At 37.2% G+C, this 22,858-nt stretch overlaps 1 protein-coding gene across 1 annotated transcript; it reads left to right on the top strand.

The window, feature by feature from the left end:
• The first annotated feature begins 10 nt into the window (after positions 1–10).
• Positions 11–22,131, top strand: SLC7A9 (solute carrier family 7 member 9). Its single transcript, XM_054198654.1, has 14 exons — positions 11–1,583; positions 9,190–9,303; positions 10,491–10,616; positions 11,665–11,812; positions 12,761–13,003; positions 13,602–13,727; positions 14,054–14,153; positions 15,931–15,975; positions 16,304–16,427; positions 18,158–18,261; positions 19,135–19,231; positions 20,017–20,166; positions 20,774–20,948; positions 21,889–22,131. The coding sequence occupies exons 3-14, from the start codon at positions 10,512–10,514 to the stop codon at positions 21,951–21,953; spliced, it is 1,482 nt and encodes a 493-aa protein (XP_054054629.1). The 5' UTR covers positions 11–1,583; positions 9,190–9,303; positions 10,491–10,511; the 3' UTR covers positions 21,954–22,131.
• The last annotated feature ends 727 nt before the right edge of the window (positions 22,132–22,858 follow it).

Below are 22,858 nucleotides of genomic sequence, written 5' to 3'. Positions count from 1 at the left end.
ATAAGCTATTCCTTATAAGGGCAAAACGTGGTACGGCTCTAAGTTAACATAAAAGACAAGTATCCAGTTAACAACATAGAAAACTGGTAAGCTTGCGTTCTGGCACAGAGACATACCTTGCCACAAAATGAGTGAAAAGTGACACAGAAACCCTGCAACATGGTAAATAATGTGTCTCTATTATATAAGTTTTAATGTCAAGGACACATTTCAATAAATTCTCCCCAAATCACCAAATAAATCACCAAATAAATCTGGTGATGAAGCATCTTGACATCCTGAGATGTCCTTATACTAGATCATCTGCCAAAGATCTTGTCATCTCAAGGACAGAGAATCTGACTGTGAAGCAGCCGAGACACAGACAGACACATCCTCACGGGGACTGGTGGTGCCTGGACCGCCCACGAAGTAGATCTGCAGGAGCCCCAGCATCAAGTCCCCACTATACAGGCAGGAGATGCCCGCAGAGGTGGCAGCCCTCCTCCAGACCCTCTTCTCCATCCCATGGAGATTCAGTAACTTTTTTTCCCCAGCGAAGCATTCTCTGCAGCACTGACAGCTTTTGCATTGTGATGACACAAGGAATTTCATAATTGTTGATTTTTCACAATATTGCACATCAACTTTGGAGTAGTATGTATTGGTATGAAATGACTTTATTTTGGATTGACATAGAACTTGTTTGATAAGCTTTTTGCTTCATTTGCAAAACAAAATCTAAATGGTACCAGAAAACTTTTAACAATACAGAAGAGCCTTTAACTATTGGAGTTGTTAATATTAGAAATAATGAAGAATCTCAGTGTCTTTGATCAAAGTTAACAAAAAGAGTAGAAAACCAAGTTAAATCCCCAAAAGAACACATACTATTCTTGTCTAGAAGGTTTCCTGCTTCCCTGAGGCGTTTTCCTTCAGGGTAAGGCCACAACTGGGCAGAACAGGGTTATTTAGGAGAAGGCGGGGAGAGCATCTCCCCTCCCACCCTGGTTTTTGGTGCTGCTCGCACAATCTTCGTGCACTCAGCCACCACCCTGATGAGAGACAAGACACCAAGGTAGCTAGAGTCAAATATATACAAGTCCTACAGTCGGTGGAATTTTAATATGGACTTTAATTACTTTCCTTTGCTGGGAATGAGTGCAACAACTTCAGCAGCTCATCAAGATAAGGCTTCAACACGCCTCGTTAAGACTCTGACTAACAAAACCAGACCACGTGTGGTCTCCTCCCAGGCAGTTAACAAGAGGGACTCAAAATAACTAAAACATCAGAAACTGTTTTTTAAGCACAGTCTTAAATAACGCAGTAGGTGAAGTTGTCAGGGAGGTTTTGCTGGGCTTTCAGGGGGGAAAGGCGGGGATGGTCTGTTGCTACACCAGACCCATCGCTGTCTTCCTTGAATTTGAAAAATCTAATTTGAAATAGGTCTGAAGTACCTCTTCAGACAAGTCGTATATAGACAATATAGACATACACACTCCTCTGATTTCCACACCAGCTCCTGTCTGCACAATGCTCACCATGAGCCTGAAAGATCATCAAACACGGCTGTACCCACATCGATTTTCATGACTTTGAAGGTGGGTTTTGAAAGTTAAGTATGTTATGTAATATTTTTCAAGATAAGCATCTCTAAGTATGCAAATAAAACCTTGGACCTGCTTATGTAAATTATTTACATATTCTTCTAATCTGTTTTTAATTGCCCTTTTGAATATGTCTCAAGATTTTGTAAAACTAAACAACTTCACAGGGGAAAAAAAAACTATTATATTGGTAATTCCTTAGGAACAGCAGTGAGATTTTCAAAATTCTCTCAGTATTGGCTTAACTGTTCTTCCACTCCAGTAAACTGGGAACGTCCTGGAATTACACCTCTGGCACATCCCATTTTCTCAGCTCTCATTTCAGAGCAGGTTTTAACACGTGGTTCCCAGGACAGCCCCTTGACAGCAACACCAACTCTGCCTTCAGAAACGCTGTAATTCCTTTTTCATTTGCCTGTCATTAAAACATTAGGTTAACCTTCAAATGAGCTAACATTTAATCAGATCCCTGGGAGATTATACATACTCAGTTTCCACAGCATTTGCAAGAAAACTGAGAAAACGTGTTGTCCCATGGAGGAAAAGTCCTTTTGTGGCTCAGAACCACTTTTTTGGCATACCAAAAAATCCTGTTTAAAGATATTTTAAATACATAGGTACATATCACCCAGTTGACATTCTTAGACAGTAAGATCCTGGAATTGTTTCAGTTTAACAAAAGTAAACACATTTGCAAGAGTGTCAAGTATTGTACAAATAGAATTAATGTTTAGACAGGTGCTTCTCTCCAATTCCTTCAGACAGTTAGGAAAGAAATTAGTTTTCTACTTTATGAACAGCTAAAAGAACTGGTTTTCCCTTAAATCTTTCAGATTAAGGATAAATCTTAGGCTCTGTATGTTTTTCATCTTGCATTAAAACACTTGGGGTTTGTATGTTTCTATGTACAAAAGTACAGGAAATAATGTTTATTGCAGACCACCGATTTTAAACACAGCTGCAGCTGACGCCCAATTAACTGCTAGGATCTGGTTATCTTACCTTTTCTCCAGACTGAAAGATGACTTCCCCCACTACAATTGTTTTTTTAACTCCCTAGCCCTAATATTATACAATAGCAGCCATTGACCAATTTGTTTCCACGCCTTGGGACTACAACACAAAAAAGCAATGCTGCTAAACTGCAAGAAAGCTAATGATCTGTCGACATTTACTGCAGATTCATCTTTGGAGGGAACTTTTAGGAAACACAAATTTACAGATTTCTTCTCTAACTAGCGTGTGAAAACTAAGGAAGAAACAAAACTTGTAATCATTCTTCACTTTTCTGTTAACACCAAGGATGGAAATAAATTACTTCAAGTAACCTTTGAACCAAGCACACTAAGTAATGGGATGAAGTTCATGGAAGAAAATAGCATCAGGAAAGAGTACCAAAGGTGCAATGTGAACAGTAAAACACCTGCCTTAAGAAATCCAAAATGCTGCAGCTGAGAGAGGCTGCCGAGCTTCCCTCACGCACATTCACCTACAACTTGTTACCCGACCCCCGAGGCACTGCCCTGTGCTTTGTGGGCACCATAGGCATATGGCAAACCTCTGAAGCCTGTACCTCCTGCAGCAATCAAACGGACAAGCAAAGGTCTCCTTTTCCTCTCCAGCCGGCGCGATTTGCATAGAAATCACTTCACGCATACCACCGCGCACGCTGGAAATGCTGCGCCTGTGCACAAGCCCGAATTCAAAGCTTTCAGGACGTCTTCTACACAAAAGCTTCTCATCGCTCTAACTGTTACGTTTCACCGAGCTGGTGCATTTGTTCCGATTTCTCTTCCCATGCTTGGTGCAGTTTTCAGCACACTACAGAAAATCTAGGGTCACTAAAAAAGGCCCTTACAGGAGGATTTACTGGGCCACTACTGGCAGATGCTGGTTTAATCTTTCATTAGAGGTGTGTAACAAAAGAAGCCTTTTAACTTCTTTGGGTAGTGTGTTCTAGCCATTCACCAGTCCACTGTATCAGAGCATCCTCCCTATTTTGTATCGTGCACAAATTTGTACATTTGCAGCATTTTCCACCAGCATAAACACAACCACTGAATAGAAGAGACCTGGAACACGCTCCTGCAGAACAAACCTTTTCCCAGCCTGGCACTGAGCCACAGCTTCTTTCTGACTAAGTTTTTGAATTAGTTCTTCATCTATTATATTGCAGATTTTTTTTTTTATATATATTTTTTAGACCTTGCCGCTGCAATTTGCTGGTGAGAACATGAAGAGAGTCACCAATCATAAAGGCCCTTCCAAAATTGATACTTTTTTTTTTTTTTTTTACTATTTTTTCCCTATTCACTTGGCTTATTACTTTGAGAAATAAAACCAGCTTATTTTGACAGAATTACTGATAAATTCATATTCACTGCCACTCATTCCTTTGTAGTCCAGTATCACAGCTGTTACCACTAGGCACTACAGTACTACAAAGAACAAACAGCATTCCTCTTTGCACAGGTAACAACTTTTATGCATCTTTAAAGTGCTGAAATGAAGAATTAACTATCCTGTTCTGAGTAAATCATCACCTTGTATTTAGAAACAAGTTCCAAATACACTCAAGTGTGAAAGTGTTGGAATTTTGCACGATCAAGTAAATGAGCTTGGTTAGTACAGAGGTATTGAAGAAAATCATACCTTAAAAACCCAGAATTTAATAAGATTGTTTTAATCATGTTACTTTGCCTTATTTCATTGATACTATGCTAAAGAAATCTGGTTGGTTTACTCCATTACAGAGACTCTACCCATGCCACCTTATCTTTTTTCTGTTACCACCTGACATTAGCAAATTCCTGTTTTACCTCAGCCACTGCTGACACAGCATACTGCTTCTGCAGTACTGCACCTCCGTCCCATTTACAGTATCTTCCAGGCTGTAAATTGAACCAGCAAAGTCATTCCAGCTTCCTTTCAACAAAACCACATAAAACCACGGAGCATTCTTCAATTCCTATCAAGAAAGTGAGAAAACAATTCAGAACTTGCGGAACTGTAGTAACAATGAAGTTTCATTGATGAACTTACAGAACATATTCTGTCCATAATAACTGAACGTAATTTCCCCTAGAACTGGATTAAATAATGTGATTATGAATCTAAAAAGCAAACGCTGCCACCACCTTTCCAAAACCGAATCAAACCACTGGAGAGTCTGAAGTAAACCTCAGTAGTTCCACTGCATTTTCCAACTGCTGTTAAAATACATTGGTGTTACATCCCAGTGTTGTCAGCGCAGCGTATCACATACTCTGTGCTTCAGTTGTTGTGTAAATACCAGGGAGATTCTCACACTCGGAGAGGTGACGATAAGTACGCCCTAAAGGGCTGTGAACCGAGGGGCACTCATTTTCTACTTTCTAGCCTACTGGAAGATTCCCCCCCGCCCATTTACAGGTCATTTAAACCCATCTGTTTTCTTTTCCCCTTCCTCTGTTTTTAAACCAGAAAGACGCTGTTATCTTTCTAGCCAGAACATTGCTCTTCAGAGAGCAACTCCGAAGATTTTCCACCATGAAAAATTCATGCGGCTATCCTGGCACATCGTATCAGGAGTTCTAAGAGCTTTTCCTCTGGGATTACAAACCCTTTGCCGGCCAGGCACTGCTCTTACATTTAGGAGAGCTCTGAGCACTCGCCATACTCCGCAAATCTAACGTAAACCTACATGGTAAAAAATCGACAGCATCAGTCAGCTTGAATCTAGAAGAGCCGATGCCCTTTGAAGGCTTTACTTCAAAAATGCGGTTTTTCAGTAAGTGAGATCTCCGGATTTTTTTAGGTCTGAAATTTTTTTCCTGTGCTAAATTAATTTCAACATAATATAAACATGCATTCAGACATGAAGTATCTAAAGATATTGTAGTACTTAAAAGTTGTTTTACATATAAAATGTTTGGTTCTGGTAAATTTAAAATTAAACCGAGACTTCACAGCATCATAAACTCTACGGAGCACTTCAGTATTCACTGGTTTCTTCCTTGGCTAGAAATGGACACGCTAAAGCTGCCACCTTCCACAGCCAACGGTATCTGGTAATCCCTCCTTGATGAAACACCAGTGGAACGCAACCTGAATTTTGGACTCAAAATGGAGATCAAAGTGAGGCGCTTGTTCCTCAAACGAAAAAGAGGAGCTGGCTGTGTATTAGAGAAATTACTAATTCCAACCAGGCTCCGAAACACTGTTAAAACTCTGAAAAAGTCTAATTCGATACAGTCAAGTTAATTTTCTTCAGAGACGATCAAAATTCCTTTAGGATATCCTTAAGAAGGGACTTCTTGATTTTTTAGGTGATCTTTTGGATAGAACAACGTACATTTACAAGTTTACGAAGAGTCTCTAAACAGCTGTGCTCAAAAACACATAGTACAAAACAAGAAGTCTGCATCTTACTGAAAAATGTGCGCTATTCAGGCAGATCTAGCGCAAAACCTTTTGCAAACCTGAAGATCTTTCCAACAGCCTTATTTGTCCCAGGGACAAAACCAACTACGCTGTAACCACAAGCTAAGTAGAGGGGGAAAAAAAGGTATTTAAAAAACATACATACTATGGGCATTAAGAACAACATAGTCATCTAATCTTTCCTATTGACTCTCCCAAGATGCAACCATCTTGCAATCCAGTAACGTAACCCAGCATTGACACAGCTATTAAAAAAAAAAAAAAAAAAGACTGTTTTCTTTGTTTTCTTATATTCCATTTGCAGCATGCCTGCAATTACTGGAAAAAAAAATAAAATGCATCTAAGGATGACAGTGGTTAAAAATCACTTCTTACAGCACATTTATTAATGGCAGGATTCAAAGAAGAGCAAGTGCAAGTAAACAGACTTGTCCTCTGATTAAAATTAAGCAAGCTGTTAAGTAGCAAGGTTAGAATGGAAAGTACTAAATCGAGATACTGCTAAACTGCAAGTTAGAATAATCCTTACCATTTACCTAAGTATTGGTCAAAGCAGAACATTTACATTACTTGCAAGCAATAAATACCAACCCTAACAAACATTAACCTTTATTATTAGTGACTAATCATAATAAAAGGTGTATTTATAAACCGTGCCCTTGCTATTTCCCGAATTAAAGTTGAAAATTACTTTTTACGATTTAATTGGTAAATAACATTTGAAAAAGTTCAAACTACACTGTTGAGACAGGACCAACCCACAGAATGTTTGTTTCTGCAAATTTGGACTCCTTGGAATTTGAACTCCTTAATCTCTTCATCTATGTGTCTATTTGAGAGGGAAGAAGTCTTTTCCCATGGCTGTAAAATGTCATTTCTCTTGTCCATGAAGAGCATAACAGTAGAATCCTTGAACTCAATGTTTACAATGTTTATTTTCTTCCTTAAGTGGCTGAGGAAAAGAAGGATTGCTGATAAAATTCAAAATCCTTTAACATGTTTATAGCATCCCAAGAAGATTAGCCCCTAAAACTAAACTAGACAATAAATGAAGGTACTTTTCCATTTTTATAAGGAAACATAGGCTAGTTAAGGTCAAGTCACTGGCAGAGATTTAGAACATGTATTCAACAGATGGGAACTCTCCAAATACACATTCCAGGTTGAGTAAAGAAACTGCTTGCTTAGGCAAAAACTCAAACAACATATTTTCAATGTTGCCTTTATTGTATGTGAAGAAACAGAGTATAGATCTGAAGCAGAAAGGAAAGACATCTGAAAACATGACCAGACATGTAGAACATACATCCACATAAAAAATTCAAAGATTGCCTACACTAAATCTAAAAAAATTCCTAAGCAAAACTTTACTTAACATGGAATTAAAGGTGACATACTCCATTAACTTTTCATCAAAGTTTTTTCCCCCCTTTTTTTTGTTGGTCTGGAAATCCCAGGGTAGAGATGATGTGAAAGGCGTGTCTACTTAATTTTGAGGGACAAAGCTAGCCCAATCATATGATTCTCTGCCTTCTTTTTTTCTTTTCACATTATTCATTTCAATAGTCTCTGTGTCATCTCAGGAAAAACACAGGAATGATAAGATTATAAAACCTTACATTTCAAAATTATCTGCTATAGAGAACGCAGAACTACATTACGTAACATCTGAGACCAAACTAGGCATCGGCAATTGATGGATAGAGAAACACTAACTTATTTAATCCTACATCACAATTACAATGAAAAATATTTTGAAGTCCTTGTAAAAGATGCAGAAAAATTAGTAAGTTGCTGGTATCTGGCTTTTCATGTGCTTGTAGTAAGACTATAGTTTTAGCACTCTCTATTCTCTGTAGGAAAAAAAAAGGAACTTTTGTCCAACCATCATTCAGATAGTAATTTTTGAACAAGAAGTTAGTTAAGATGGAAGAGCTTCTCTTGAAGCTTAACCCTATTTCTGTGAGAATTAAACAAGAAAAAGAGGAAAAAAACAGTGAGTAAAGAGATACGGTTTTGGGTTTATTTTCAGTACTGACATTACTTTGCAATCTCAGTCTTGGAGAAAGACATTCACAGCACAGAGTCTGTCTCAACCATCGCAAAACATGGCAAATATAAACCAATGTAAGCCTGTTCCACGTTTTTCTTAGAGTCCAATTTTAGTCACAGATTTACATCACCATCACAACCGACAGCAATTCCTGTTGATCAAGCCTGCGTGCTTAAACAGAAGGTTTAAAAAAAGAAAAAAAAGAAATGCTAGGATGCCGTTTTGTTGAGCCTTAGGTCCAACAATTTGGTCTTATCTTGTACTACTATTGTTCGTGAGGCATTATATTAACGAGGTACCAAATCTTAACATCAGTGGCTAATACCAGTACATCTTTTACCTTTTAACAGTAGCTGTTTATTGATAAAAGTCAGCTGAAGTCAGATCGGGTTGATCAGGACTTACTAGTTTGGCTGTCTTACAGGAAAGGAGCTGTAAAACTGCATTGCCAAAAACAATGAAGTAAAACACGATTAAGGGTTGGTTTTTTTACAAGTATTTTAGGGATGACTAGCCACAACCAAAGAAATTACCTTATTCCAGCCTTCAGGGCAACAATGCCTTTTTCCTGGGTACACAACTATATAGAAATAGAGAATGTCATTTTTCACTACAGCAAGATTTTTAAACATTTACAAAAATGAAAAATTAATTGGAAATGCAAGTGAAGGAACACAAGCTGCCCACTCAGCTGCCTTCAGGTTAATGAAAAACAAAGCAAAGATTTCTGCTCACACTTCTCTACTTCCTAAAGAAGAACATCAACTGTTTTCATAGGATGCAGCTAACATGTGGACAGATGTTTTTAATGCAGTCGTAATACAAAAATTACTTCAAAGTTATCTTTCCAAAGTATTTCTAAATTAGAAATTGCTTGATATAAAATCATCAAAATAGACTCTTCAAATTATGGTTCACTCTCACTATGGAATATAGTACTTAGGTACTGGACAAACATTCTCACGAATGGAACAAAGCCTTTTTTTTTTTAAAGATAAACTAATTGGACTATTGGTTTACCTGTGGTTCCTATCTCAAAGCTTCTTGGCTGAGAATGGGTTTAATGATTACCGTTGATAACCTCTGTACTTAAGCTGCTGCTGTTTCTGCGTATTCTGGTTTCAGACATGGACATGTCTTGCTGTCTAGCTGGCTGGTAAATCTAACAGGAGAAAAAGAAATAAACTATACAAAGATTCCTGGAGCCTGATTAACCCCAAACAAATATAAACAAGTAAGGTAAGTGAAAGTATGAATTGCTAAAAGGCGATGATTAAAACATTCTAAATACAAGACTTTAAAAGAGAGTAGTTGGGCACAACGCGGTAACAAAATTCAGTGACCCAAGCCCTGCATTCCTTTCGAGGGCAATTTTCTATTGTAGGTTTAATCTTAAAGGTTGGATTTGTGATGATTTCTTTAAAAATAATAACAACTCTTTAATTCAAAACATAAACCGTATCTCTTTATAGCCCAAATGTTTCTGGTACTTGAGATAAGTGTTCGGTCAATTTAAAATGCTACAATTTTTATAGTCAAGAATTACCAGATACTAGCTAAATCACCTAACGTGAAGCATTCCTGAATTACTGTCTGTGTAACTGCAAAATTATTTTTCTTCAGCATTCAGATTCTAGTAATTACAGCTGCAGGGTCTGAGGAGAGAAGAGACTTTTTAACTGAATCAACCTTTAGGAATCAGGACCTAACCCCATAACGCCCTTCACTATCTCATGTTTTATCTTATTCCAATACTATGGGAAACAAGCAAAAAACCTCACCAAAAAATTTAAAATCATAAGTCTAAATTTAAATTTGAAAACAAACTGTTTACATTCGAATTCTAAACCGAACAAACCGTTCAGCAGAGGACATTCACACCGAGTCAACACAGAGAAGACCGGTGACTCTTTCTGAGGCAAAGAGCTGCTAATTAGACAATCACAGGAGGTAACACTGGGTTTAGCAGATACTTGCATCTCCAAGGAGCTGAGACCAAGCCTAATTTAACGAAGATCAGAAAAGAGATATCCTAAATACGAAAACAAGACTAGCTTTTGGGAGAAAGATTAAATCTGGCTGGCCCTCTGGAGGAATTCACAGAAGGGAGCAGCTATAAACCTAGACCCTTCCCGTAAGGAGGTCCTCCCGGCCCAGCGCGACCGAGAGGGGGGGACGGGGACGTTCACTGCCAGGTGGGTACAAGGGAGTCCAGCGCAAGTCCGACAGAGGAGGTCAAGCAGACTCCACTCCTTGTCAATTGACTCTCTAAGTAGGTAGTCAGCTGTGAGCCCTTCGCCTGGGAGAGTGTGTGTGTGTTTATGTTTTCTGGCAATATTTAACGACACTATTTTGGACCCATATATATCAGCAAAACCAGCAAACGTTAATACGCTCGACTGACACGTTGTTTTTACTTCCTTAAGAGATTTCAACAAGGAAACCAAATGGGTAAAAACAGCTTGAGGAAACGAAAAGGAGAGGACAAGGGACGAGAAGATGGACGGTCCATTCAGAGCCACGAACCCCAGGCGACTAACCTCCAAAAGCAGGCAAAACCTCCCCCCTCCCTCCCCAGTCCGCGGGGCTCACCCACCCGTTTAGCAGCCACGTACCATTTTCTTGAGGGTGGGCTCGGCTTACCTTTTAGGAAACTGCTAATTACTAGTTAAATAGCTCCGATATAAACACAATCAAAAAGTAGGAATACATAGTTTTTAAGTCTTTGAATTAGCTGATGAAGTGAGACACTTCATAAACTTTACTCTTTTCTGCATCACCACTGGTACAGAAAGACGAATAAAAATCTGCCTCCTCCGGAAAATTACAAATGCTTTAGAGAAGAGATGTGCCACTTGCTCCCAGGAGGGAGTGGAATTCCCGTATAAAAGGAAGTAACCCGGAAAATGATTCCCTATGTAGTTTTAGTTTGGTGACAAGACTGGCAAAACATTTTATGTTGTTAGACTAGCCACAACTAACAGGAAAATTTAAGTAGCCCGTGCCACCGTTTGTTTTTTTTTTTAGAAGGAGACTCCACAGGTTTTAGTGGTTTCGTGCAATGCGTAGATTGCTACAAAGTCAGGAGAACGTGATTTTTTCACCACCTAGCAGTATACAGATAATTCCTGTGCACAAATACCTGAAGCAGGGAGAGGAAGACACCTGCTGAAAGAAAAAAACATAAAGAACTCCATCTAAAAAACCAAATTTTTGAAGCTTAGAAAATTCAGGATTTCTCAAGTGCTAATAAAGAATTTCTAAGTTTAATCAAAGAGTGGAAAGGGGACATTCACATGTTCAAGGTTAGATTCAAGACCCACAAAATCCAAAGGACGGTTTAATAAAACAGATACACAGGTGGGCAAAGTCAAAGTAACTGTGCTTTTGGGGAACAGCAGCAGGAGTACACCACAGGGTGTGCATGCATCTTGGAAAGAAAATAAAACTTCACATAGTTTAATGTTACTTAGTAGAAGCTATATGTTGAAAGCTGAGGAAAAAAGTCAGTAATGACAATTGCTATAATTGGATTATACCGAAAAATAGTTATTGAATTATTAGAAATTACTTTCCCAAGATGTCTCCTTTTATTTGCAGGTGGGCCTCATCAGTGGAATCTGTATGATTGTTGGTACGATTATTGGCTCAGGTATCTTTGTTTCTCCAAAATCAGTACTTGGCAATGTTGGAGCTGTGGGTCCTTGTTTAATCATCTGGGCAGCCTGTGGAATTCTTGCAACATTAGGTAAATAAGTCAAAGAATTTGAATCTTTGCTAAAATCTTTTGTATTTGCTGTTTCTGCATACTACTCTCATTTCACAAATTAGCTACACCACCTAGAGCAAATCAATCATATCCTGATGAGTGTAGCAGTACACAGGCAAAATTTTAAGGTGTCTTATGTTCATAAAAGACATATTAGCTTTTTCAAACTGTAAAGCACATTTTCAGTTCACTTTGAAAGCAAGTTTTAGTTTTGCTTACTTCATCCACTAACTGTAATAAAGAGAATACTCTCCTACTTAAATCACAGGCAAAACATGAAATTTACTGACAGTGAGCTACGTACTTCAGCTATTTTTCTCCTTGTTTAATTATGTACATCTAATTCTATCACCTGAAAATTTAGCACTAAGCACTTCAAAATATTGCAGGTAGTAAACCGAAAAGGAATTCTTTAGGCATTGTGTCAGGTACATGGCACACACAAAAAACCTTTAAGCAAGATGCCAGCTACAGCAATAAATCCAGAAGTATCGCTGTACTTTAAAGCTGAGCTTAGTAGACATATTACTTCAAAATCGTGCAAGTCTATTTTTTCAAGTTTCCAAAAGGTAGGTCAGCCAGTGCAGGTTGGCACTCTGATGCTTTTTATAGTGTTAGTTACTTAAGACAGAAATCTAACATGAAGTCAGAATATTTGTACTTTATTTGCTGAACTCTGAAACACCAGTAGTAGTAAATTGTGGACTGTAACTTTGCAGTTTCAATGTGTTGACCAATTGCTCACACGGATTAAAATTTTGCTTTGCATATACAGTAAAGTATACAAAAACATGAAAAAAGTAATGACTCATTATAAACGCCCATTTCTTTAACTTTTCTACCTATTAAAGAGTGATAATCTATTCTAGCCAGTTATAGTTGGGTGCATGAACTGAAGAACCCACAAGTGCTTTTCTTGTTATGCAGGTGCACTTTGTTTTGCTGAGCTCGGTACAATGATCACAAAATCTGGGGGAGAGTATCCTTACCTGATGGAGGCATTTGGCCCAATTCCAGCATTTTTGTTTTCTTGGACAAGCTTACTCGTCACAAAGCCCAGCTCATTTGCAATCATTTGTCTCAGCTTCGCAGAATATGCGTCAGCTCCTTTTTATCCAGGTTGCGATCCACCCCAGGTTGTCATCAAGTGTCTTGCAGCAGCTGCCATTGGTAAGATTCATACTTTTTAGGAAAGAGACGAGATCTGTAATTGCACAGCGATTTCCATTCAGCCCCATCAATGCATTTCAGCAAAGGCAGGGCAGCAGGTTCATCTGCAGAAGGCAGCAGGAAGCGGCCCTACATTGAAAGCGAGAGAAAATTTTGGAACGCAGCACAGCAACTCCTTCCACAATAACTAATTCAACAACTCAGAAAAAGGAGAGGTTTACCAATAGTTTTTTCCTAGTCTAAGTTTCTCTTACTCTTTACTAAGATAGATACAGCTGTGGAATGAATGCATATCTCCGGCAGAAAAGGCGGAAAAACTAAGTGTGGAGATATTATTTTTATATTTATCAGAATGCTGCACAACTTCCGTATTTTCTTTTTTTTTGCTAAAGGTGCTATCAAAATCTAAATTCAGAAAACTGTTTTTCCTCATTATTTTAAAAGTTATCCAAACATAGTATGTTAAAAACCTATATAAATAACACAGACAAACAGCGGGAGTAAAAAGCAAATAAGGGGGGGGGGGAAGGTTTTAAGAGGCAGCTTTTCTTTCAATTCTGAGAAATTTAATGCAGAAATATGAATTTATTTCTTTCAGTGGTAATTACAATAGTGAATTCACTGAGTGTGAAGCTGGGAAGCTATCTCCAGAATTTTCTTACGGCTGCTAAAATGATAATTGTCACAATCATTATTGTAAGTGGAATTGTTCTTCTTGCACAAGGTAATTAAACATACTTTACTTGCAAAAATTATTTTAGCTTCTGCTATGACTGTTTAAAAGTTTCCCACTGACAGAAGCGGCACAACAATAAGGCTTTCTTTATCCTGTGTTTCAGTTCCAGATCTGTCAGGAGCACTGGTATTTTCTTTTAGAGAAGGGTGTGTGGAGTGGGAAATGCAACATTACAGATCAGTTCATAAAAACTGGTATTGATTTTAACAGTGAGATGTTTCAAAATATGAAACAGATGTTGGAATGTTTCTTCATCTAGTGGGGATTAAAGGAATTAACTTCAACACTAATCAGTTATTTACGTCTTATTGCAGGGAAAACCGAAAACTTTAAAGATTCTTTCAAGGACAGTACAATTTCTGTTAGCTCTATCAGCCTGGCATTTTATAATGGACTCTGGGCGTACGATGGATGGTAAGGTATCTTTACTAGCACTAACGGGCACAGTTTAACAGCCTTTAACTGCTTTACTCTCCCTGTAGAGCTCAAAGATGTGACTGGAAAAAGTCAACATCCAACTTGTTATTAAGAATCTCTTAATGAATTCTGGAAAAATAATACCAGTTTGGTTAAAACAAAACAAAAACCACACAAAACAAACAGTCCGAACACCCCCCAGCCCCAAATCCTCAGGTTACTGCTTATTAGGGAAAGCAGCTACATTAGATACTGGAAGGGCTACTGCTTTGCTGCTGAAGGTGCTTAGATACTGTGGCAACGATAGGAATATAACACAACTTAATTCCATTATGTTAGACAAAATAGCCTTCCCAGAGCCCCTACAGGCCACCCCATCAAATTCCATCTCTTGTGAAATATGGACTGGTGTTTGATTAGTACAGGAGGACATAAAAAACCCACACTGTCAGAATTCATAAGGTTTAACTTTCAAATTTTTTCTAATAAGTTTCATTTGGAATGATGTAAAAACATTCTTTTTCCCACAAAACCACAACAGAAGCTTTCAGTTTTAAATCTCCACATCTGTTAATCCATGATCATCTACCACTTTAGATTTAAGAAAATACCTAAATTTGAAAATAATCACAAATATGGATGGATTTAGGTTTACATTTGTGTTCTACATAGAGCACTTATATTTAACACCAGAAGAGTGTTTTCCAGAATTATTTTCATCAGGCTAAACTTATTTACTGGCAGGAACATTTTACTCAATCTCTGCCACAGTCCAGAAAACAGTTTACATGTTTCATTTTCTGAAACTAAAGGAAATGTCAATTGGTCTAGGGCTCTGTTGGTACAAATCTACGATCAACATCTAATCCATTAATGCTATTCTTAAATGTTCAAACTGTAAAACTTTGCATATAGATCGGTGTTTTGGAAGGAATTAAGAATATAAATCTTAATTTACAAAGCAGCAAGACTTAAAACTGCTTAAAACTGGTTTTATATTTAAATGGATTACTCTTTTGGGTTCTATTTCCAAGCTTGAGTGTCTCAACTCAAGCATGTAAGTCTGCTAATTCAGACATTCTCTAGATTTTTAAGGGGGTACGGAAGCTGGCACCTAAATAATTATTTCAATATGTAACCACCAAGAACCCACGTTTGAAAATTAGCCTGGCAAACAGTAAACACCAACTCCTCCTCACATTTTCAGAAGTGGATGAGTAAAAAAAATATCTTGTTTCAATTTGGTCTACACGCTCTAGCAAAAATGAGTATTTGGAAATTATAATTCTGATAGGTGTAATCCTTAGAAAGGCTTTCATGCCAGTTTTCTAGACAATATGAGTTACGGAACAGTTGTGAAACATTAGCAGGATCGTTTCAGTCCTTGCCATGGGCACGCTTGCACTTTTACTTAAAAAGACTCGGATATTGCAAACCTTGAAGTTCAAAGGCAATCTTGTAAGTTTGAGATAAATGTCTGCCAAATTTTTATTATTCTTGGATATTTTATCCAATAACTAAGACAACTTCATTTCAAAACATCAAGAGATACTTCTGAAATTCTGAGGAGGAAAAGACGGTGAATCAAGAGGCTGACGTTTGGATAAGAAGCTCACCTATTTTTTTGTCCTGCAGTCTTACCACTTAAAAGATTGGCTGCGCCATAAAGTATTGGTGGTTTGGTTTGGTTTGGACTGAAATAACCCCGACTATAGTACATTAGTATTTCAACATCTGACTGCTAACAACATTGTATGAACATTTTTCCTTCCAGGAATCAACTCAATTACATCACAGAAGAACTTAAAAATCCTTACAGGTAAAACTATGTAGGAAAGCAGTGTTTCTAATAACAGAAATCAACCACTTAGTATTTTTGTACCAGAAAGCATGTATTGTGGTTTGGTTTTAAAGGCAATAGTTATTCAAGATTGGAGCACCAACAGACAGAGCTATTTAGCCTCTGTTACAGGCTTGCATAAAGTTGTATTTTTCCTTTTTTAAAATCCTGATTTCCATGGCTCTACAATAAAGAAATGTAAATACACCTAAAATGCATATATGGAAAGTAAGAGTCCACAGTTTACTATGACAGCTCTACCAGTTATACAGCAATGCTGATGGAGTCTTACTTTTGCATTCTTTAGAAATCTACCGCTATCTATAATTATTGGAATCCCCTTGGTTACAGTTTGTTACGTTCTGATAAACATTTCATATTTCACCGTAATGACTTCAACAGAACTCCTGCAGTCCCAGGCAGTTGCTGTGGTAAGCCACTTTATTTTGTAATAGAGCATCTGAAGAAGGCTGTGTGCATTGAAGTATCTTCAGCAGTAACATGAGCAAAAAGAAACATCTAATTTTTCTTAAAATACAATTAATTTCTAAGCTGTCAGCGTCACCTTCTTCATCATCATTTACTGTCATTTCTTAATCTAAAATTTATTTCAGTAATGCTTCAACTGTAGTTCTGTCATATCCCACAGGAAAAAAAAAAAAAAAACCAAAAGTAATGCAGTCTTCAGCTAACATTTTGTAAACGCTGCAGCTCAGAGGCTGTTTTCTATAAGGAACAAAGAGATGGAGGGAAAATTAACATCTGACTGCTGCTTTGCCCTTTTCAGTGTTTCCAGTATTTCTGAGAAATAAGCACATGCAAAATGACAGGAGATTGAAGTTTCTCGTTCTGGAGATAACAGCAAGTAGTCCCTAATTCACTTCCTCCATATTCTTGCTTTTTTTCTTAACAAAGCTAAGAAATATCCTTTTTACATTATTGCAAGACATACTACCACAGACAAAACTGATTTCTAAAATCTTAACACACACACACACACACCCCCGTGTGCCTTCAGTTGCACTTGGAAAATTTTCCATAGGACATCTGTCTCCAAAACAACTGTCGAGAGGTCATGCAGCGATTTCTCCTAATGTTGTTTTTGTGGAAAACAAACAGCATGTAACATGCATGCAAAATCCAGTTTAGCACACTGAAGAAGGACGCTACTGTAGAAATACTTTTAAAAGTTAAAAAGTATGATCTTTTAAAACGTAGAACTTTCGTGCATTTCAGCACCTTGTTCACACCAAGAGGTACAGCAATGTGTATCAAGTTATACCTTGGTTAAGAACTAGTTCTCTTCAGTGAACCACTGACTGTCTGTGAACACCACACAGCAGCTAGCACCAAACTCATCAGCCTGAATTAACAACAAAGTCTCAGAACTGCCACTGTGCAGTACAAAGGCAGCACAGCAAAAGGACTACACTGTATAAAGAGGTCTATACACCTGTAAGTAGACTTCTTGCCAAGGACTGATGAGTGTCCTACTGCTGGACAAAGAAACAACACTGATGTTACCCTTGTGCAAAACCCGAACTCTTTATGCTTGACCTACTAAAAAAGGTTGACCACCCCCCAACTAAAACCACAAAAAAAAGCTTTAATTCAAATTCATTTGCAGTAAGTCACTGTACCTACATTAAATCTAATCCCTCCTGCAGCAACAACTAACACACCACCGCACAGGTAAAAACTGAGCCTAGTGAAAGACCTTGGCAATCCTGTCCTCCACTTGCCCAGCCCTAAGGCCAGGCTGTTGCTACCAACATCACTCCTTCAGTACAGGCTGAAACCAGCCTCTGTGTGCGTGGCTCTGCTGCAATGCTGTCTTCCTTTTTGTTCCATAGACACATCCCCAAACCAGGTATCTTTAACAGAATTTAATTTCTGTGTAATTTTTACATCTGTCTCCCAGTGTTTCCTACAGATGCTGCAGCTCAAACATGACAACAACAATATTCCACTCCATAAAGAGTGGTTCATGAATTAGTCCAGGTCTTCATTTAGCAAAGCATTCTTTAATACCTACTCAAAACAGGTTTTTTTATTGGTAACATACACTAGATACCCATTTACTGTACTTTTGAAGAGGCTCCAACATTACTGAATGGTAGTTAAAATGACAAAAATTATTTATTTTAATCCCACATCCCAGACATTTGGAGACAGGGTCCTTTATCCAGCCTCTTGGATAGTTCCGCTCTTTGTGGCCTTTTCTACAATCGGATCTGCCAATGGGACCTGTTTTACTGCAGGCAGGTAAGCTCCCATTCTAAATATTTAAAATAAAAATTTTTAAAGGATGGAAAAATGTATATATACATTTACGTATCTATACACGTATAGATAGAGGTTCTTCTGATCCAAATGTACAAAATATTATTAAAAGAACCTGCAAATATAGCCATATTGTTTAATTTTCAAAAAGCAGCAGTGGCTATACATGTTTGAAAAATTAGAAAATAAGGTCTCTTATTCTTGATTCAAAGCAGGTACGGCACAACGGATTTTTTTTGATGACGGTCTCATCAAGTTTAAAGCTAAGAATTAAACAGTTAAAAAATTACCAGTAAGAACATGACTACATCAATAATGATAAAGATAAGAACTGGAAAGAGAAGCTATTCCTTTCTATCACTTGCTCAATGCTTCCATTTTCTATTTAAAAATATTTTAAATTTCAAATACATCTGAATAAAATAAGGCTGTAAAGACCAGCTTTTTGACAGAAAGTTGTCAACATAGCTCTCTGATATGAAGCAAACCAAAAAAGAAATATTTAATTAAAAGGCACACAATAGCTACCATTTTTTTCCAAAAGAATTTTAAACTAAATGTGCAAACTAATAATTCTGAAAATAGTTTCAAGTTCACTACTTTAATACTAGTTCAGAATTAGTTTCAAGTTCGCAGCATTAATACTGGTCACTTCCCTTATTTCAGTCTAGTACAATATTCCTTAAATCCCATTGCATATCAAAGGAAATTACAGTCGGATGTAGCCACACAATAAAACAAAGCTGAAAATGAAGGGTACTCAATTTTTTTTTTTTTTTTTTTTTTTTTTTTTAGTAATGCCACTTGAAGTCTAGGTGCCACACTAACTAGATCACCTTGTTTTTGTTTCCTCAGACTTGTTTACGTTGCAGGTCGTGAAGGGCACATGCTAAAGGTGCTATCTTACATTAGCGTTAAGCGTTTAACGCCAGCACCTGCTATCATATTTTATGTAAGTATATATTCTAAGCACAGAAAAGCCACCAACAAAAATTCTCCAGTAACATATGCTTTCAGAGTTTCTTACCAGCAGCCTTGACACATATCTTAGCCTATCTAGACAAGCAAATTGCTAAATATGTATTAGAAAAAAGAGAACTATATAAAAATCCCCAACTTCTCAATTTGGACACTTTCATTCCAGAACTGGATTTTAAAATAAAAACGTTTTTAAGAATCCACAGCATGAAAACAAATTAAAAAAAATTAAATGAATGATTAGTATTAGGCAAATCTTTTATTTTACGGGATGCTATCACTTCCCTGTTTTCTGCCTGTAAGAATGCATTTGCATCTCACTAAAAAAGAATTATATTCAGTAAACACCTTTTAAAATAAATCTAGAATATCTTGTTATTTTTATATAATTTACCCATTGATTTTATCTTCAAGGTAAACCAAGATAAATTCAAAATTCAATTGCTCTGTCAACTTCCCGTAACTTCAATAACTTAAAAATATACTCAGTATCTTCACTTCCTCCAAGATACACAGTCACCAACAAAACAGATTAACACATACAAGTTTTAAGGTCTTTTGACTTAAGATTGCACACATGTTGGCAGGATGTGGACACTATCTTTAAAGGTGCTGCAATACACTTACACCCAAATGTTTAAGCAAAAGCATTCACGGATCACACTCTGTAACACTGTGAACACACGCCCATACTGACACTGAAGTAAAATTCAGCCACCTTTTATAACAGACTATACTAATTTTTGTTTTCATTTTCAGGGGGCCATTGCTATTATTTATATCATCCCTGGTGACATTAACACTCTCATAAATTATTTTAGTTTCGCAGTCTGGATATTTTATGGTTTAACTGTACTTGCGCTCATTGTTATGAGGTTTACAAGAAAGGAACTCAAGAGACCAATCAGGGTAAGTTCAGCATTCAGTATGGCTTTTCCTCCACTCCTATAAATACTGAAACCACCAACTCATCCTCAATATTTGGATATTTAAACAACATCCTCAGGCAGACTGCTCCTTTTTTGGTTGGTTCCCCCCCGCCCCTGCCCCCCGAAACCTAGCCATTTATTTGTGGTTCTTCTCTTTGTTCCAGTTTTGCACTAGGACAAAGCTCAGAAGGACTGGGAAAAGATTATACAGGTTTATTTTCACTTGTACAGACCATGGGCATAAGCCAGATCTTCAGGGATGGGAAATGGCAGTCAGCAGACTACCACCGAAAGAGTACCCAAAATAAGGCCCCAGGTGACTGCACTGGGCTCAGGTCCCAGCTTCATTAAAATGCAAATTTTTACGCTGCCATTTGCAATACAGACAAAGTGATCTCAGTCAACAATTCAGCAGAAGAGTTTTCCCTATCCATATTCTTGCTACTCTTTTAATTGCCCCATCTAATACCAGAAATTTTAACAGGAAAAACTAATTAAAGCAATGAAAATATTCTTCTTTCATATATGCAACTTCAGTAAGAACAGCAAAAGAATAAACAAGTAATTTTGTGCTTTGTATCTTGCAGATACCAATCATCATTCCAGTCATAGTGATATTAGTCTCCATTTTACTGGTACTGGCACCAATCATCACTGCACCTGAACTGGCCTATTTGTACTGTGTTCTATTTATACTTAGTGGTCTTATAGTTTATGTACTTTTTGTTCATTTTAAATTCAACTGGCCACAAAAAATATCAAGTAAGTATAACTCAGCACCAAATTCAACAGAACATTCCTAAAGTTTAGATTAATTACCATAATGAAGCTCATTATATGGTCCATCCCATCTAAATCACGAGCGGGGTGTAGAGGGAGGCAGTTTTCCAGACATCTAGCAAGGGGCATAATAGTGAGCTTTATTAAAGATTGTATTCTACTCCTTCCTGTGAAAAAAGTGATGCCTGACTTCAGGAAAAATGAAACTTGATTCACAAAAAGGCAAAGTATCATTGTAGTAGCATGAAGAAACTGAACTTTAAAATTAACAGAACAATTTTATCTGTGAAGTTAGTTCTTCAATTGTCCGTATTTCAAAACATTGCTTTAGCCATAAACTAAAAGTTAGCAGACATGTGTTCTTACACCACAAAATACTGTGCTCTCAGCTCAGGTTATCGATTTTACCATACTTACTGAAGAAAATGTTAACAGCATTAAGACCAAAAGTAACCACAGTGCTGCTGATTAAAGTGAAAGCTGCAAGAATCCAGCATGACCATTTATAAAATGATTTTGCATCGTCTCAAGAGAAACTCTTTGCAATTATCTCAGGAAAAACAGGATACACGGATATTTCTAAAAGGGAAGGTAGAACCAGCTGAAGAGGAACTGAATTGCTAATTCTGCAGACATTAAAAAAAATAAATCCATCATCCCTCTCTGCTGTTCACCAGGATCATTAAATATTATGCAATTAGAAGAATTGTACTCCACCAAGAGCAAGTCCAGAAACCCTGGAATGTTGTAGTTTGGATCTTAAGATTGCTTTTAGTCCCCACCCCTGATTTTTTAAGTTTGAGATATAAATACAGAAGAGACAGACAACTATTCACAAGGATAATTTATGCTCTTAGATAGTGTAAGTCAGAATAGAAATTTTGTTCTCTCATAAAGCCTCTTTTTTTTTTTTTCCCCTCAGAGCCCATTACTATGCACCTTCAGATGCTTTTGGAAGTTGTTCCAGCAGAGGAAGTTACTGAATAAAATATTTTGTATGTACCAGGTTATTTTTAAGTGCCATGCTGTTTGAAGGAGATTCAATTTTGTTTGGCATACATTTATACTTTCTAAACTGTTATGTTCATACTGGTGTATTATTTTTGCAACACTTTGGTACTTGAAAAATGTTAAATATATAAGAATAAAAGATTTACTAATGAGATTACAGTGTCAAGCAGAGCTGTTCTCATTGTTTGGTAGTATGTTACAGTATCTTGTTTTCTGCATTATAATTAATCAAAATAAACAAGAGGAACTTTTCAATTACAAAGATGGCAAAACTTACCAGCAACACTGTCAAGATGCTTTTGACCACACTGCTGAAAGAACGAAGCAGCTACCATTTACCGCATCACATTCAACAGGCCACAGACAGAAAGGATAGAAATAACATAAAACCAGATTATCTCCATTCTTAAGTTTCTCAGACCAAACACTAGCTAGCAAAACATTTAAGGCTGAGGAAGTGGGAATCAAGTCAAAATACAAAGAACAGATAATAGGAAGATACATGTTTTAATTAAAATTAAAAAAAATAAAAGATAATCAATTAAAGCTTAATTTCTCAGGTATCTCTCTTCTCCAACACCATTCAAGTTACAGAACAGTGAGTCCATTGCCACAGAAAGTATCCTCAGCGTGAATAACGCAGTGACTTTACAGAGAGAGGTAGCTTCATCATCCTAGAAACCCTCCATTTGGTAGCTGATGAAAATGAAACAGATACTAAATTAACATAAATATAAGTAGCTTTTAGTTTCCCTGCCCAAGAAAATTCTGGATTTTGGGTAGCATTCTTTACTATATTCCCTCAGTGCAAATAGATGAAGAAAGGAATCTTATCAAGTCACTTATCAGTGTTTTCGAGTGATTAATTTGAGAAAGCCTGT

Source organism: Rissa tridactyla, chromosome 4 (assembly GCF_028500815.1).
Source record: "Rissa tridactyla isolate bRisTri1 chromosome 4, bRisTri1.patW.cur.20221130, whole genome shotgun sequence".
Taxonomy (NCBI): domain Eukaryota; kingdom Metazoa; phylum Chordata; class Aves; order Charadriiformes; family Laridae; genus Rissa; species Rissa tridactyla.
Note: the sequence above shows the minus strand (reverse complement) of the source record. Positions and strands in the feature narration are given on the sequence as shown.